At 49.3% G+C, this 16,935-nt stretch overlaps 1 protein-coding gene across 1 annotated transcript in view; it reads right to left on the reverse strand.

The window, feature by feature from the left end:
- Positions 1–16,106, reverse strand: part of LOC142486184 (SWI/SNF-related matrix-associated actin-dependent regulator of chromatin subfamily D member 3-like) — a 71,833-nt gene extending 55,727 nt beyond the window's left edge. Inside the window, exons 1-5 of the mRNA XM_075584836.1 lie at positions 16,086–16,106; positions 11,913–12,074; positions 11,025–11,122; positions 5,488–5,623; positions 4,828–4,950 (exon numbers count right to left, since the gene is read on the reverse strand). Of these exons, the coding sequence (XP_075440951.1) occupies positions 4,828–4,950; positions 5,488–5,623; positions 11,025–11,122; positions 11,913–12,074; positions 16,086–16,106 (540 nt within the window). The remainder of the gene's footprint in view (positions 1–4,827; positions 4,951–5,487; positions 5,624–11,024; positions 11,123–11,912; positions 12,075–16,085) is intronic.
- Between the last annotated feature and the right edge of the window lie 829 nt (positions 16,107–16,935).

The following is a 16,935-nucleotide window of genomic DNA, read 5'->3' on the forward strand; positions in this document are numbered from 1 at the left end:
TATATCCCTTCGGGTCCCAGGGGGTGGGGGAAAGTGCGTTACATATATATGTATATAGCTCACCTTGAGGTCTCGGCTCTGAGACAGCAGACAGTCCTGTATATATCCCTTCGGGTCCCAGGGGGGGGGGAAAGTGCGTTACATATATATGTATATAGCTCACCTTGAGGTCTCGGCTCTGAGACAGCAGCCAGTCCTGTATATATCCCTTCGGGTACCAGGGGGTGGGGGAAAGTGCGTTACATATATATGTATATAGCTCACCTTGAGGTCTCGGCTCTGAGACAGCAGCCAGTCCTGTATATATCCCTTCGGGTCCCAGGGGGGGGGGGGGAAGTGCGTTACATATATATGTATATAGCTCACCTTGAGGTCTCGGCTCTGAGACAGCAGCCAGTCCTGTATATATCCCTTCGGGTCCCAGGGGGTGGGGGAAAGTGCGTTACATATATATGTATATAGCTCACCTTGAGGTCTCGGCTCTGAGACAGCAGCCAGTCCTGTATATATCCCTTCGGGTCCCAGGGGGGGGGGAAAGTGCGTTACATATATATGTATATAGCTCACCTTGAGGTCTCGGCTCTGAGACAGCAGCCAGTCCTGTATATATCCCTTCGGGTCCCAGGGGGGGGGGAAAGTGCGTTACATATATATGTATATAGCTCACCTTGAGGTCTCGGCTCTGAGACAGCAGCCAGTCCTGTATATATCCCTTCGGGTCCCAGGGGGGGGGGGAAAGTGCGTTACATATATATGTATATAGCTCACCTTGAGGTCTCGGCTCTGAGACAGCAGCCAGTCCTGTATATATCCCTTCGGGTCCCAGGGGGTGGGGGAAAGTGCGTTACATATATATGTATATAGCTCACCTTGAGGTCTCGGCTCTGAGACAGCAGCCAGTCCTGTATATATCCCTTCGGGTCCCAGGGGGGGGGGGGGAAGTGCGTTACATATATATGTATATAGCTCACCTTGAGGTCTCGGCTCTGAGACAGCAGCCAGTCCTGTATATATCCCTTCGGGTCCCAGGGGGTGGGGGAAAGTGCGTTACATATATATGTATATAGCTCACCTTGAGGTCTCGGCTCTGAGACAACAGCCAGTCCTGTATATATACCTTCGGGTCCCAGGGGGTGGGGGAAAGTGCGTTACATATATATGTATATAGCTCACCTTGAGGTCTCGGCTCTGAGACAGCAGCCAGTCCTGTATATATCCCTTCGGGTCCCAGGGGGTGGGGGAAAGTGCGTTACATATATATGTATATAGCTCACCTTGAGGTCTCGGCTCTGAGACAGCAGCCAGTCCTGTATATATCCCTTCGGGTCCCAGGGGGGGGGGGAAAGTGCGTTACATATATATGTATATAGCTCACCTTGAGGTCTCGGCTCTGAGACAGCAGCCAGTCCTGTATATATCCCTTCGGGTCCCAGGGGGGGGGGGGGAAGTGCGTTACATATATATGTATATAGCTCACCTTGAGGTCTCGGCTCTGAGACAGCAGCCAGTCCTGTATATATCCCTTCGGGTCCCAGGGGGTGGGGGAAAGTGCGTTACATATATATGTATATAGCTCACCTTGAGGTCTCGGCTCTGAGACAGCAGCCAGTCCTGTATATATCCCTTCGGGTCCCAGGGGGGGGGGAAAGTGCGTTACATATATATGTATATAGCTCACCTTGAGGTCTCGGCTCTGAGACAGCAGCCAGTCCTGTATATATCCCTTCGGGTACCAGGGGGTGGGGGAAAGTGCGTTACATATATATGTATATAGCTCACCTTGAGGTCTCGGCTCTGAGACAGCAGCCAGTCCTGTATATATCCCTTCGGGTCCCAGGGGGGGGGGGGGAAGTGCGTTACATATATATGTATATAGCTCACCTTGAGGTCTCGGCTCTGAGACAGCAGCCAGTCCTGTATATATCCCTTCGGGTCCCAGGGGGTGGGGGAAAGTGCGTTACATATATATGTATATAGCTCACCTTGAGGTCTCGGCTCTGAGACAGCAGCCAGTCCTGTATATATCCCTTCGGGTCCCAGGGGGGGGGGAAAGTGCGTTACATATATATGTATATAGCTCACCTTGAGGTCTCGGCTCTGAGACAGCAGCCAGTCCTGTATATATCCCTTCGGGTCCCAGGGGGGGGGGAAAGTGCGTTACATATATATGTATATAGTTCACCTTGAGGTCTCGGCTCTGAGACAGCAGCCAGTCCTGTATATATCCCTTCGGGTCCCAGGGGGGGGGGAAAGTGCGTTACATATATATGTATATAGCTCACCTTGAGGTCTCGGCTCTGAGACAGCAGCCAGTCCTGTATATATCCCTTCGGGTCCCAGGGGGTGGGGGAAAGTGCGTTACATATATATGTATATAGCTCACCTTGAGGTCTCGGCTCTGAGACAGCAGCCAGTCCTGTATATATCCCTTCGGGTCCCAGGGGGGGGGGGAAGTGCGTTACATATATATGTATATAGCTCACCTTGAGGTCTCGGCTCTGAGACAGCAGCCAGTCCTGTATATATCCCTTCGGGTCCCAGGGGGTGGGGGAAAGTGCGTTACATATATATGTATATAGCTCACCTTGAGGTCTCGGCTCTGAGACAGCAGCCAGTCCTGTATATATCCCTTCGGGTCCCAGGGGGGGGGGAAAGTGCGTTACATATATATGTATATAGCTCACCTTGAGGTCTCGGCTCTGAGACAGCAGCCAGTCCTGTATATATCCCTTCGGGTCCCAGGGGGGGGGGGAAAGTGCGTTACATATATATGTATATAGCTCACCTTGAGGTCTCGGCTCTGAGACAGCAGCCAGTCCTGTATATATCCCTTCGGGTCCCAGGGGGGGGGGAAAGTGCGTTACATATATATGTATATAGCTCACCTTGAGGTCTCGGCTCTGAGACAGCAGCCAGTCCTGTATATATCCCTTCGGGTCCCGGGGGGGGGGGGAAAGTGCGTTACATATATATGTGTGTAACCCAGGTCCCCAGCAGCTCCCTGAGACCCCCCTCTCTTGGTGCAGCACGGTCGCGGGGGCCGCCGGAGCCAGCGACGGACCCGACGGCTGCTTCCAAGGGTGGGGGCAGGAGCAGGGAGTAGTGCTCTGCCTCCGCGGGCGGGCTGGTTGCCGAGGACGCGATCGGGCCGTCGCTAGGGCCGCGATCGCGTTGCTGGTCTCCCGGCGCTCCCGGAGCAGGTCTGTGAGGGCGCCGCCATTACCTAACCACTCGCGCATGCGCAGTGATCGCGCAGGCGCGGGAGGAACCCCAGAGTCAGGGAGAGTCGCGCGAGGGCCAGAACAGAATAGGGAAAGGTTGAGGCGGCCCCCAAAGACTCGCGCATGCGCAGGGCAAGTGCGCACGCGGCCCCAATGCCAGGATAGGCTCTATGGGACTACAACTCCCATGGAGCATAGCGAGGGAGGCATCAGGTGCCTCATGGGAGCCAATAGGGCTGCAGGACTGCCAGGAGAGCAAGTGGATACATTTCGCGGGCAAAAGAGCACACTAGTCAGTCAGAGACCGGAGCAGCCCAGGGAAGGAGGTAGGGTACAGGAGTCAGGGACTCCCTGTACTAGGCCAGCACCCCCAGGGCCCGAGATAGCTCAGCTTCCCAGTAAGGTGAGTGTTGCCAGGGACAGCCCTCAGGTTAGGGACCCTGTCACTTACATTAGTGGGAGCTGGGAAAGAAAGGTTACAGAGAGTTGGAGTCAGGGAGCTGTGAGGGAAGGAAGGGTGCGGGGAGCGAGTGCAGCTCCTGCACCCATATAGGTACCTACACCCCAGGTAGGCCCAACTCCCCACTAGCTTAGTGGGTAAGTGCTTAGGGAGGCCCAAGATAGGGACGCGGCCCTTAGTGTAGTGCTGCCTTGTCAGAGTCACGGCTGTTAGTGCTGTGAGGTCTGACAGGCAGGCACCTTGTTGCGCAGCACGGTGGCTGCAGCCTCCAGTGGGTACCAGCTTGCTGCTGTAGGCGCTGGGACTAGTTAGACAGTAGTGAGGCTGAAGGGACTTGGGTAGTTAGAGGAGTGGGACAGGTCATTACCCCCTACCGGACATAGGAGTTCCCCAAGCCACTACAGGTTGCTGTACTACAGGGACAGGCCCTAGGTTAGGGTTCCTGTCACGTTAGTACCACTTATATAGACAGGGACACAGCGGCTGCTGCTGTTCCTGTGGGAGCGGTTGGACCCACGTTGGGGTCCACAGAGACTTTCGTACGAATAGGATCGCCCCTGGCGATCCGCATGTGCCAGGAGTTCGGTTGGAGGATCAGACGGATTCATCACACGTCTGACCCTTTGAGAAGATTGTTGCTGACCCGAGCACCGGAGTGCTCAGCAGGTATTATACCATCATATGTGCACCAACAGGCCTAGAGGTTCTTAGTGACTGCGCAGTCACCCATTGACTATCCCTGTAGGAGTACGGGACATTGGGTGGGGTTCTTGGGACACTGGGTGGGATCACCTAGTGTTGGGGAATCGTCCAGCGAGACGTCACTGTTAGTGTCTCACCGTGAGAGGGACACAGGTTATTATTATTTGTTAGTAAAGTCATTAGTTATATAATCACTGTGTGTGTGGTTTCTGGGTGGGTTCCTATGTAGGGTCATTCTACACTTCCCTAGAATCCTACATAGGTGGAGGCGCTGACACAAGAACCGTTCCAGAGGATTCACCCCAGGCTCTCACTAGCGGAGGCTCAGACTTCCTGTGAGCCTGCAGGTATACGCACCACACCGGTAACACCGCATGTTCTACTCACCCACACTATATATGCGATTGAGTGGGGTGGAATACCCGTTACATGTATATAGCTCACCTTGAGGTCTCGGCTCTGAGACAGCAGCCAGTCCTGTATATATCCCTTCGGGTCCCAGGAGAAGCTCAGCATGAAATCTCTCTGTATTTTCAGCTGGTTGATTGATTCAATCGTCTCATGGATCTGGGAGCAGAAATTGGTAACATTACTGGGGGTTCACCTCCCTGTCTCCCCTGTGTGTGTGTGACACCTCCCTGTGTCCCCTGTGTGTGTGTGACACCTCCCTGTGTCCCCTGTGTGTGTGTGACACCTCCCTGTGTCCCCTGTGTGTGTGTGACACCTCCCTGTGCCCCCTGTGTGTGTGTGTGTGTGACACCTCCCTGTGTCCCCTGTGTGTGTGTATGTGTGTGTGACACCTCCCTGTGTCCCCTGTGTGTGTGACACCTCCCTGTGTGTGTGACACCTCCCTGTGTCCCCTGTGTGTGTGTGTGTGTGTGACACCTCCCTGTGTCCCCTGTGTGTGTGACACCTCCCTGTTCCTCTTGTGTGTGTGTGTGTGACACCTCCCTGTGTTCCCTGTGTGTGTGTGTGTGTGTGTGTGTGACACCTCCCTGTGTCCCCTGTGTGTGTGACACCTCCCTGTGTGTGTGACACCTCCCTGTGTCCCCTGTGTGTGTCTTCTTTTCCTCCCTGTGACCCCGCTATGTCCCTCAGTGTCACCTTATTGTCCAGCGCGGTGATCTCCTGCTGATTGGCCGTGGACAGCAGGAAGCTGCTCATTTGACTCTTCAAAGGATCCTCAACCTCAACGTCAATGTCATAGCAGGCTGTCTTCTTCTGATCTGTGGGGTCCACGCTGGAGAGAGAGAGGAGTGAGAGAGAGGAGAGAGGAGGTAGAAGAGAGAGAGAGAGAAGTGAGAGAGAAGAGATAGTGAAGAGAGAGAGAGAGCTAAAAAATAGCGATCCTCCTGGGAGAAGATGAAACCCGCGCAGAACTGGCTGCCACTATATCAGTACCTGCCACAAGCTGAGAGATGTCCACTAACCCCCACATCCCTGTGTGAAACTGTAACCCATGTATCGTGCAATCATTATACCTACCCCCCATTATTCATGTACTGTGTAACCATTATACCTACCCCCTCTTATTCATGTACTGTATTAATTGGTATGTGTGAGCTGGACTCTACTACTATCAATAGCTACAGATGTTAAAATGTATTAATTGGTATGTCTCCTTCAATCAATTTGCAAGATCCTAAAATTTAATTAACAATTTGGTGTGTCTTTAACACTTCACCTTGTGTGATTGAATGTAGTTTTCACCTTACTGTATACAATACAAAACCCTACTCCCTGTTATTCATGTAGTGTGTAATCATTATACTCTACACAGTACATGTATAACAGGGGGTAGGTATAATGATTACACAGTACATGTATAACAGGGGGTAGGGTATAATGGTTACACAGTACATGAATAACAAGGGGTAGGTATAATGATTACACAGTACATGTATAACAGGGGGTAGGGTATAATGATTACACAGTACATGTATAACGGGGGGTAGGGTATAATGGTTACACAGTACATGTATAACAGGGGGTAGGGTATAATGATTACACAGTACATGTATAACAGGGGGAAGGGTATATTGATTACACGGTACATGAATAACAGGGGGTAGGTATAATGATTACACAGTACATGTATAACAGGGGATAGGTATAATGATTACACAGTACATGAATAACAGGGGGTAGGGTATAATGATTACACAGTACATGTATAACAGGGGGTAGGGTATAATGATTACACAGTACATGAATAACAGGGGGTAGGGTATAATGATTACACAGTACATGTATAACAGTGGGTAGGTATAATGATTACACAGTACATGTATAACAGGGGGTAGGGTATAATGATTACACACTACATGAATAACAGGGGGTAGGGTATAATGATTACACAGTACATGTATAACAGGGGGTAGGTATAATGATTACACAGTACATGTATAACAGGGGTAGGTATAATGATTACACGGTACATGAATAACAGGGTGTAGGGTATAATGATTACACACTACATGAATAACAGTGGGTAGGTATAATGATTACACAGTACATGAATAACAGGGGGTAGGTATAATGATTACACAGTACATGTATAACAGGGAGTAGGGTATAATGATTACACAGTACATGAATAACAGGGGGTAGGGTATAATGATTACACAGTACATGTATAACAGGGGGTAGGGTATAATGATTACACAGTACATGTATAACAGGGGGTAGGTATAATGATTACACGGTACATGTATAACAGTGGGTAGGTATAATGATTACACAGTACATGTATAACAGGGGGTAGGGTATAATGATTACACACTACATGAATAACAGGGGGTAGGGTATAATGATTACACACTACATGAATAACAGGGGGTAGGGTATAATGATTACACAGTACATGTATAACAGGGGGTAGGGTATAATGATTACACAGTACATGTATAACAGGGGGTAGGGTATAATGATTACACAGTACATGTATAACAGGGGGTAGGTATAATGATTACACAGTACATGTATAACAAGGGGTAGGGTATAATGATTACACAGTACATGTATAACAGGGGGTAGGGTATAATGATTACACAGTACATGTATAACAGGGGGTAGGTATAATGATTACACAGTACATGTATAACAGGGGGTAGGGTATAATGATTACACAGTACATGTATAACAGGGGGTAGGGTATAATGATTACACAGTACATGTATAACAGGGGGTAGGGTATAATCATTACACAGTACATGTATAACAGGGGGTAGGGTATAATGATTACACACTACATGAATAACAGGGGGTAGGGTTTAATGATTACACAGTACATGTATAACAGGGGGTAGGTATAATGGTTACACAGTACATGAATAACGGGGTAGGTATAATGATTACACAGTACATGTATAACAGGGGGTAGGGTATAATGATTACACAGTACATGAATAACATTGGGTAGGGTATAATGATTACACAGTACATGTATAAAAGGGGGTAGGGTATAATGATTACACAGTACATGAATAACAGGGGGTAGGGTATAATGATTACACAGTACATGAATAACAGGAGGTAGGTATAATGATTACACAGTATATGTATAACAGGGGGTAGGGTATAATGATTACACGGTACATGTATAACAGGGGGTAGGTATAATGATTACACGGTACATGTATAACAGGGGGTAGGGTATAATGATTACACAGTACATGTATAACAGGGGGTAGGGTATAATGATTACACACTACATGAATAACAGGGGGTAGGGTATAATGATTACACAGTACATGTATAACAGGGGGTAGGGTATAATGATTACACAGTACATGTATAACAGGGGGTAGGTATAATGATTACACAGTACATGTATAACAGGGGGTAGGTATAATGATTACACACTACATGAATAACAGGGGGTAGGGTATAATGATTACACAGTACATGTATAACAGGGGGTAGGTATAATGGTTACACAGTACATGTATAACGGGGGGTAGGGTATAATGATTACACAGTACATGTATAACGGGGGGTAGGGTATAATGATTACACAGTACATGAATAACAGGGGGTAGGTATAATGATTACACAGTACATGTATAACGGGGGGTAGGGTATAATGATTACACAGTACATGAATAACAGGGGGTAGGTATAATGATTACACGGTACATGTATAACAGGGGGTAGGGTATAATGATTACACGGTACATGTATAACAGGGGGTAGGGTATAATGATTACACAGTACATGTATAACAGGGGGTAGGGTGTAATGATTACACAGTACATGTATAACAGGGGGTAGGGTATAATGATTACACAGTACATGAATAACAGGGGGTAGGTATAATGATTACACAGTACATGAATAACGGGGTAGGGTATAATGATTACACAGTACATGTATAACAGGGGGTAGGGTATAATGATTACACAGTACATGAATAACAGGGGGTAGGTATAATGATTACACAGTACATGAATAACAGGGGGTAGGGTATAATGATTACACAGTACATGTATAACAGGGGGTAGGGTATAATGATTACACAGTACATGAATAACGGGGTAGGGTATAATGATTACACAGTACATGTATAACAGTGGGTAGGTATAATGATTACACAGTACATGTATAACAGGGGGTAGGGTATAATGATTACACACTACATGAATAACAGGGGGTAGGGTATAATGATTACACAGTACATGTATAACAGGGGGTAGGTATAATGATTACACAGTACATGTATAACAGGGGTAGGTATAATGATTACACGGTACATGAATAACAGGGTGTAGGGTATAATGATTACACACTACATGAATAACAGGGGGTAGGTATAATGATTACACAGTACATGAATAACAGGGGGTAGGGTATAATGATTACACAGTACATGAATAACAGGGGGTAGGGTATAATGATTACACAGTACATGTATAACAGGGGGTAGGGTATAATGATTACACAGTACATGTATAACAGGGGGTAGGTATAATGATTACACGGTACATGTATAACAGTGGGTAGGTATAATGATTACACAGTACATGTATAACAGGGGGTAGGGTATAATGATTACACACTACATGAATAACAGGGGGTAGGGTATAATGATTACACAGTACAGTATACCTACCCCCTGTTATTCATGTACCGTGTAATCATTATACCTTACCCCTGTTATTCATGTACTGTGTAATCATTATACCCTACCCCCTGTTATTCATGTACTGTGTAATCATTATACCCTACCCCCTGTTATACATGTACTGTGTAATCATTATACCTACCCCCTGTTATACATGTACTGTGTAATCATTATACCCTACCCCCTGTTATACATGTACTGTGTAATCATTATACCCTACCCCCTGTTATTCATGTACTGTGTAATCATTATACCTTACCCCCTGTTATACATGTACTGTGTAATCATTATACCTACCCCCTGTTATACATGTACTGTGTAATCATTATACCCTACCCCCTGTTATTCATGTACTGTGTAATCATTATACCCTACCCCCCGTTATACATGTGCTGTGTAATCATTATACACTACCCCCTGTTATTCATGTACTGTGTAATCATTATACCTACCCCCTGTTATTCATGTACTGTGTAATCATTATACCCTACCCCTGTTATACATGTACTGTGTAATCATTATACCTACCCCCTGTTATACATGTACTGTGTAATCATTATACCTACCCCCTGTTATACATGTACTGTGTAATCATTATACCCTACTCCCTGTTATACATGTACTGTGTAATCATTATACCTACCCCCTGTTATTCATGTACTGTGTAATCATTATACCTACCCCCTGTTATACATGTACTGTGTAATCATTATACCCTACTCCCTGTTATACATGTACTGTGTAATCATTATACCTACCCCCTGTTATTCATGTACTGTGTAATCATTATACCCTACCCCCTGTTATACATGTACTGTGTAATCATTATACCTACCCCCTGTTATTCATGTACTGTGTAATCATTATACCCTACCCCCTGTTATACATGAGCTGGCAGTAAGAGCGCTGTGTTTGGGGTGAGCTCGCAGTAAGAGCGCTGTGTTTGGGGTGAGCTCGCAGTGAGAGCACTGTGTTTGGGGTGAGCTCGCAGTAAGAGCGCTGTGTTTGGGGTGAGCTCGCAGTGAGAGCGATGTGTTTGGGGTGAGCTCGCAGTGAGAGCGCTGTGTTTGTGGTGAGCTCGCAGTAAGAGCGCTGTGTTTGGGGTGAGCTCGCAGTGAGAGTGCTGTGTTTGGGGTGAGCTCGCAGTCAGAGCACTGTGTTTGGGGTGAGCTCGCAGTGAGAGCGCTGTGTTTGGGGTGAGCTCGCAGTAAGAGCGCTGTGTTTGGGGTGAGCTCGCAGTAAGAGCACTGTGTTTGGGGTGAGCTCGCAGTAAGAGCGCTGTGTTTGGGGTGAGCTCGCAGTGAGAGTGCTGTGTTTGGGGTGAGCTCGCAGTAAGAGCGCTGTGTTTGGGGTGAGCTCGCAGTGAGAGCGCTGTGTTTGGGGTGAGCTCGCAGTAAGAGCGCTGTGTTTGGGGTGAGCTCGCAGTAAGAGCACTGTGTTTGGGGTGAGCTCGCAGTAAGAGCGCTGTGTTTGGGGTGAGCTCGCAGTAAGAGCGTAGTATAAGTGCGCCCTGCGTTACCTGATGATGTGGTTGATGACGATGGGGTCGGGGGGAAGAAGCAGGTTGGTCAGTCTCTGCGGGATCTCCGAGAACTTCAACCGGGGGCAGTCAAATATCTGAGAGAGCGCGTCCGAGAGAGAGTGTCAGAGAGAGGGAGAGTGCACCAAACAGAGACAGTCACAAAAAGAGTGAGAGCATCAGAGAGAGTCACAAAGACAGCGAAAGAGTGCCAGAGAAAGAGACAATATCTGGGAGAGAATTTTAGAGACAGTGTTGACAAGAGGCAGTGTGCAGCAGAAAAAGAGACAGAGAAAGTGCCTCAGAGAAAATGCCAGAGTGAAAGAGGATCAGACAGTGAGAGTGTCAAAGAGAGCATCAGACAGAGAGAGAGAAAGTCAAAGAGAGCATCAGACAGAGAGAGAGAGTCAAAGAGAGCATCAGACAGAGAGAGAGAGTCAAAGAGAGCATCAGACAGAGAGAGAGAGAGTCAAAGAGAGCATCAGACAGAGAGAGTCAAAGAGAGCATCAGACAGAGAGAGAGAGTCAAAGAGAGCATCAGACAGAGAGAGAGAGAGTCAAAGAGAGCATCAGACAGAAAGAGAGAGAGTCAAAGAGAGCATCAGACAGAGAGAGAGAGTCAAAGAGAGCATCAGACAGAGAGAGAGAGTCAAAGAGAGCATCAGACAGAGAGAGAGAGAGTCAAAGAGAGCATAAGACAGAGAGAGAGAGTCAAAGAGAGCATCAGGAAAAGAGTGTCAAAGAGAGCATCAGAAAGAGAGTGTCAAATAGAGCGTCAGAGAGAAAACATGAAAAAGAGCTTCAGAGGAAGAGGGATGTATGAGAAAGAGAGAGCACGACAGGAGAAAGAGAGAGTGTGGGGTTAGACAGCAGAGATGGCGGAGTTACCTGCTGGAAGTACTTGTCCCCGGTGATATATTCCTTGTCGTGACAATCTTGCAGTTTGTTGGTCTTTATATACTGCCACAGGGCCTGAATAATGACCGCACGCGTCTGAGTGTGAATACCCAGGAGGCGCGCGAGGCGAGGGTCTAACTTAAACTGGGGGGGCTGCAAGAGAGAGAGGGAGGGGGGAGTGAGAGGGGGAGAGAGAGAGCGAGAGACGGGGGAGTGACATGGGGAGAGAGAGAGGGAGGGGGGAGTGAGAGGGGGAGAGAGTGAGTGAGAGACGGGGGAGTGAGAGGGGGAGAGAGGGAGAGATGGGGGAGTGAGAGGGGGAGAGAGAGAGGGAGAGATGGGGGAGTGAGAGGGGGAGAGAGACAGATGGGGAGAGATGGGGGGAGTGATAGGGAGAGAAGGGGGAATGACAGAGGGAGACGGGGAGAGAGATACAGATGGGGAGAGAGAGAGACGGGGGAGAGAGTGAGCAAGAGACGGGGGAGTGAGAGGGGGAGAGACGGGGGAGTGAGAGGGGGGGAGAGAGAGGGAGAGATGGGGGAGTGAGAGGGGGAGAGAGACAGATGGGGAGAAAGTGAGGGAGAGATGGGGGGAGTGATAGGGAGAGAAGGGGGAATGAGGGAGGGAGACAGGGAGAGAGATACAGATGGGGAGAGAGAGAGACGGGGAGAGAGAGAGGGAGAGATGGGGGAGTGAGAGGGGGAGAGAGAGACAGGTAGAGAGAGAGGGAGAGACGGGGGAGTGAGAGGGGGAGAGAGGGAGAGATGGGGGAGTGAGAGGGGAAGAGAGAGAGGGAGAGATGGGGGAGTGAGAGGGGGAGAGAGAGAGGGAGAGATGGGGAGTGAGAGGGGGAGAGAGAGAGAGGGGGAGAGAGAGAGAGGGGGAGAGAGAGAGGAAGGGGGGAGTGAGAGGGGGAGAGAGACAGATGGGGAGAGAGTGAGGGAGAGATGGGGGGAGTGATAGGGAGAGAAGGGGGAATGAGAGAGGGAGACGGCGAGAGAGATACAGATGGGGAGAGAGAGAGAGACGGGGGGGAGAGAGAGAGAGAGACAGATGGGGAGAGAGATGGGGGAGAGAGAGAGAGAGAGCAGCCCTAGAATCCTCCTCAGCACCTGAGCTCCCCGTGGCTGGCACACAGATCCCTGCTATATGCAGACGACCTGCCCCTGCCGCCTCCAACAGGAACTGGCAATGCTAGGAAATCCCGGCTGACCTGGGCCCTCTCCGAGAGCCGAGACACCACCAGAATCCTGGCACCCCTCCCCACTTTCCAGGTAAGCGGGCTTTCTTTCCATGCAGCTGGTCTCAGCTGTTTTGGAGGTTAGTGGCTCCTCCCTCCCAGGGTTTAAGCTCGCCCCCTCCCCACTTTCCAGGTAAGCGGGCTTTCTTTCCATGCAGCTGGTCTCAGCTGTTTTGGATGTTAGTGGCTCCTCCCTCCCAGGGTTTAAGTTCGCCCCCTCCCCACTTTCCAGGTAAGCGGGCTTTCTTTCCATGCAGCTGGTCTCAGCTGTTTTGGAGGTTAGTGGCTCCTCCCTCCCAGGGTTTAAGCTTGCCCCCTCCCCACTTTCCAGGTAAGCGGGCTTTCTTTCCATGCAGCTGGTCTCAGCTGTTTTGGAGGTTAGTGGCTCCTCCCTCCCAGGGTTTAAGCTCGCCCCCTCCCCACTTTCCAGGTAAGCGGGTTCTCTTTCCATGCAGCTGGTCTCAGCTGTTTTGGATGTTAGTGGCTCCTCCCTCCCAGGGTTTAAGCTCGCCCCCTCCCCACTTTCCAGGTAAGCAGGCTTTCTTTCCATGCAGCTGGTCTCAGCTGTTTTGGAGGTTAGTGGCTCCTCCCTCCCAGGGTTTAAGCTCGCCCCCTCCCCACTTTCCAGGTAAGCGGGTTCTCTTTCCATGCAGCTGGTCTCAGCTGTTTTGGAGGTTAGTGGCTCCTCCCTCCCAGGGTTTAAGCTCGCCCCCTCCCCACTTTCCAGGTAAGCGGGCTTTCTTTCCATGCAGCTGGTCTCAGCTGTTTTGGAAGTTAGTGGCTCCTCCCTCCCAGGGTTTAAGCTCGCCCCCTCCCCACTTTCCAGGTAAGCGGGCTTTCTTTCCATGCAGCTGGTCTCAGCTGTTTTGGAGGTTAGTGGCTCCTCCCTCCCAGGGTTTAAGCTCGCCCCCTCCCCACTTTCCAGGTAAGCGGGCTTTCTTTCCATGCAGCTGGTCTCAGCTGTTTTGGAGGTTAGTGGCTCCTCCCTCCCAGGGTTTAAGCTCGCCCCCTCCCCACTTTCCAGGTAAGCGTGCTTTCTTTTCATGCAGCTGGTCTCAGCTGTTTTGGAGGTTAGTGGCTCCTCCCTCCCAGGGTTTAAGTTCGCCCCCTCCCCACTATCCAGGTAAGCGGGCTTTCTTTCCATGCAGCTGGTCTCAGCTGTTTTGGAGGTTAGTGGCTCCTCCCTCCCAGGGTTTAAGCTCGCCCCCTCCCCACTTTCCAGGTAAGCGGGCTTTCTTTCCATGCAGCTGGTCTCAGCTGTTTTGGAGGTTAGTGGCTCCTCCCTCCCAGGGTTTAAGCTCGCTCCCTCCCCACTTTCCAGGTAAGCGGGCTTTCTTTCCATGCAGCTGGTCTCAGCTGTTTTGGAGGTTAGTGGCTCCTCCCTCCCAGGGTTTAAGTTCGCCCCCTCCCCACTTTCCAGGTAAGTGGGCTTTCTTTCCATGCAGCTGGTCTCAGCTGTTTTGGAGGTTAGTGGCTCCTCCCTCCCAGGGTTTAAGCTCGCCCCCTCCCCACTTTCCAGGTAAGCGGGTTCTCTTTCCATGCAGCTGGTCTCAGCTGTTTTGGATGTTAGTGGCTCCTCCCTCCCAGGGTTTAAGCTCGCCCCCTCCCCACTTTCCAGGTAAGCGGGCTTTCTTTCCATGCAGCTGGTCTCAGCTGTTTTGGAGGTTAGTGGCTCCTCCCTCCCAGGGTTTAAGCTCGCCCCCTCCCCACTTTCCAGGTAAGCGGGCTTTCTTTCCATGCAGCTGGTCTCAGCTGTTTTGGAGGTTAGTGGCTCCTCCCTCCCAGGGTTTAAGCTCGCCCCCTCCCCACTTTCCAGGTAAGCGGGCTTTCTTTCCATGCAGCTGGTCTCAGCTGTTTTGGAGGTTAGTGGCTCCTCCCTCCCAGGGTTTAAGCTCACCCCCTCCCCACTTTCCAGGTAAGTGGGCTTTCTTTCCATGCAGCTGGTCTCAGCTGTTTTGGAGGTTAGTGGCTCCTCCCTCCCAGGGTTTAAGTTCGCCCCCTCCCCACTTTCCAGGTAAGCGGGCTTTCTTTCCATGCAGCTGGTCTCAGCTGTTTTGGAGGTTAGTGGCTCCTCCCTCCCAGGGTTTAAGCTCGCCCCCTCCCCACTTTCCAGGTAAGTGGGCTTTCTTTCCATGCAGCTGGTCTCAGCTGTTTTGGAGGTTAATGGCTCCTTCCTCCCAGGGTTTAAGTTCGCCCCCTCCCCACTTTCCAGGTAAGCGGGCTTTCTTTCCATGCAGCTGGTCTCAGCTGTTTTGGAGGTTAGTGGCTCCTCCCTCACATGGTTTAAGCTCGCCCCCTCCCCACTTTCCAGGTAAGCGGGTTCTCTTTCCATGCAGCTGGTTGCGGCAGGTTCAATGCTAGGACCATTCTTCCTCTAATTATAGAGGTAAATAAGGATTTTAATCAGTTAGAGCTAGGACCTGCGATATTATGGTCATGCCTTGACGTGGCCTGCAGGCTTATACGCTTTTGCCAAAGGGTTAACTAAATGACCCTTTTTCAGGAGATATATAGGTATGTCACTGTGTATTTCTGTCACATAGGCTGCTGCTCTGGACTCCTTTGGTTCTTGTTGTGTACATTTAGCCCCGCCCAGGCGCACTCCTTTTGACACATATATGTAACGGTGTTCCCCCCCCCCACCCGGTGGGAGACTTGGCCATTACTACGGTGTATGGTGCATATACCTGCTGACAACTGGAGTGCTGAATCGTCCACCGATGGTAGTGGGGACACAGGACCAGGCTTCTGGGGTTCATACCCCACATTCAGTTATGTGAAAAAGAAAGTACACCCTCTTTGAAATCTCTGGTTTTACAGAGCGCTAACTAGTTGGGGTACAGTTACACCCAAGCAATATTCCTCCTGCCTGGTGCGTGGCCTTACAGGGGGGAGAGGGAATACGTTCTACTGTGGGAGGTCACCTCCAGCTCCTGGAGCCTCATGATCAATTAATCAAGGCATTGATTAGCAGCACCTGTCTGCTACTTAGCATCTTAATTCCTATGGAAGCAGTAAGGGGGTACTCAGTCATTCACACATAGCTCCTCCATTTTGGCTTTATATTTGGAAAATAAATCATGACACGGTGTAATATGTCATACACACACACACACACACACACACACACACACACACACACACACACACACACACACACACACACACACACACACACACACACACACACACACACACACACACACTGTAATATGTCATGTGTTGTTGTTCATCTGAGGTTATATTTACTTAAATTTTAGACCTGCTAAGGAACAGATGATTGTTGTTATGTCCTGATATGTAAAACCATAGAATTCAAAGAGGGAGTACTTTCTTTTTCACATGACCGTGTATATATATATATGACAAACAAAAAAGAAAAAAGCAGCGCCTCTATTAAGCCAAGACCACAAAGTGCATGAACTATATGAAATAATTAATAATTAATAAATTATAAGTATATAATAAACTAAATAGACAATATAAACTATCTACTATATATTTCTGAGTTCACTGTATGTCTGCGTCCCTAGCGGCAATCTCATTGGTCCCTTGGCCTGCCCGCCCCCGCACCTCTCATTGGCCTGAGGCAGAGTGACGGGCCAAAAAAAAACACACACACACACACACACACACACACACACACACAAACTGTAATATGTCATGTGTTGTTGTTCATCTGAGGTTATATTTACTTAAATTTTAGACCTGCTAAGGAACAGATGATTGTTGTTATGTCCTGATATGTAAAACCATAGAATTCAAAGAGGGAGT

This window comes from Ascaphus truei, unplaced genomic scaffold, assembly GCF_040206685.1.
Source record: "Ascaphus truei isolate aAscTru1 unplaced genomic scaffold, aAscTru1.hap1 HAP1_SCAFFOLD_771, whole genome shotgun sequence".
Taxonomy (NCBI): Eukaryota; Metazoa; Chordata; class Amphibia; order Anura; family Ascaphidae; genus Ascaphus; species Ascaphus truei.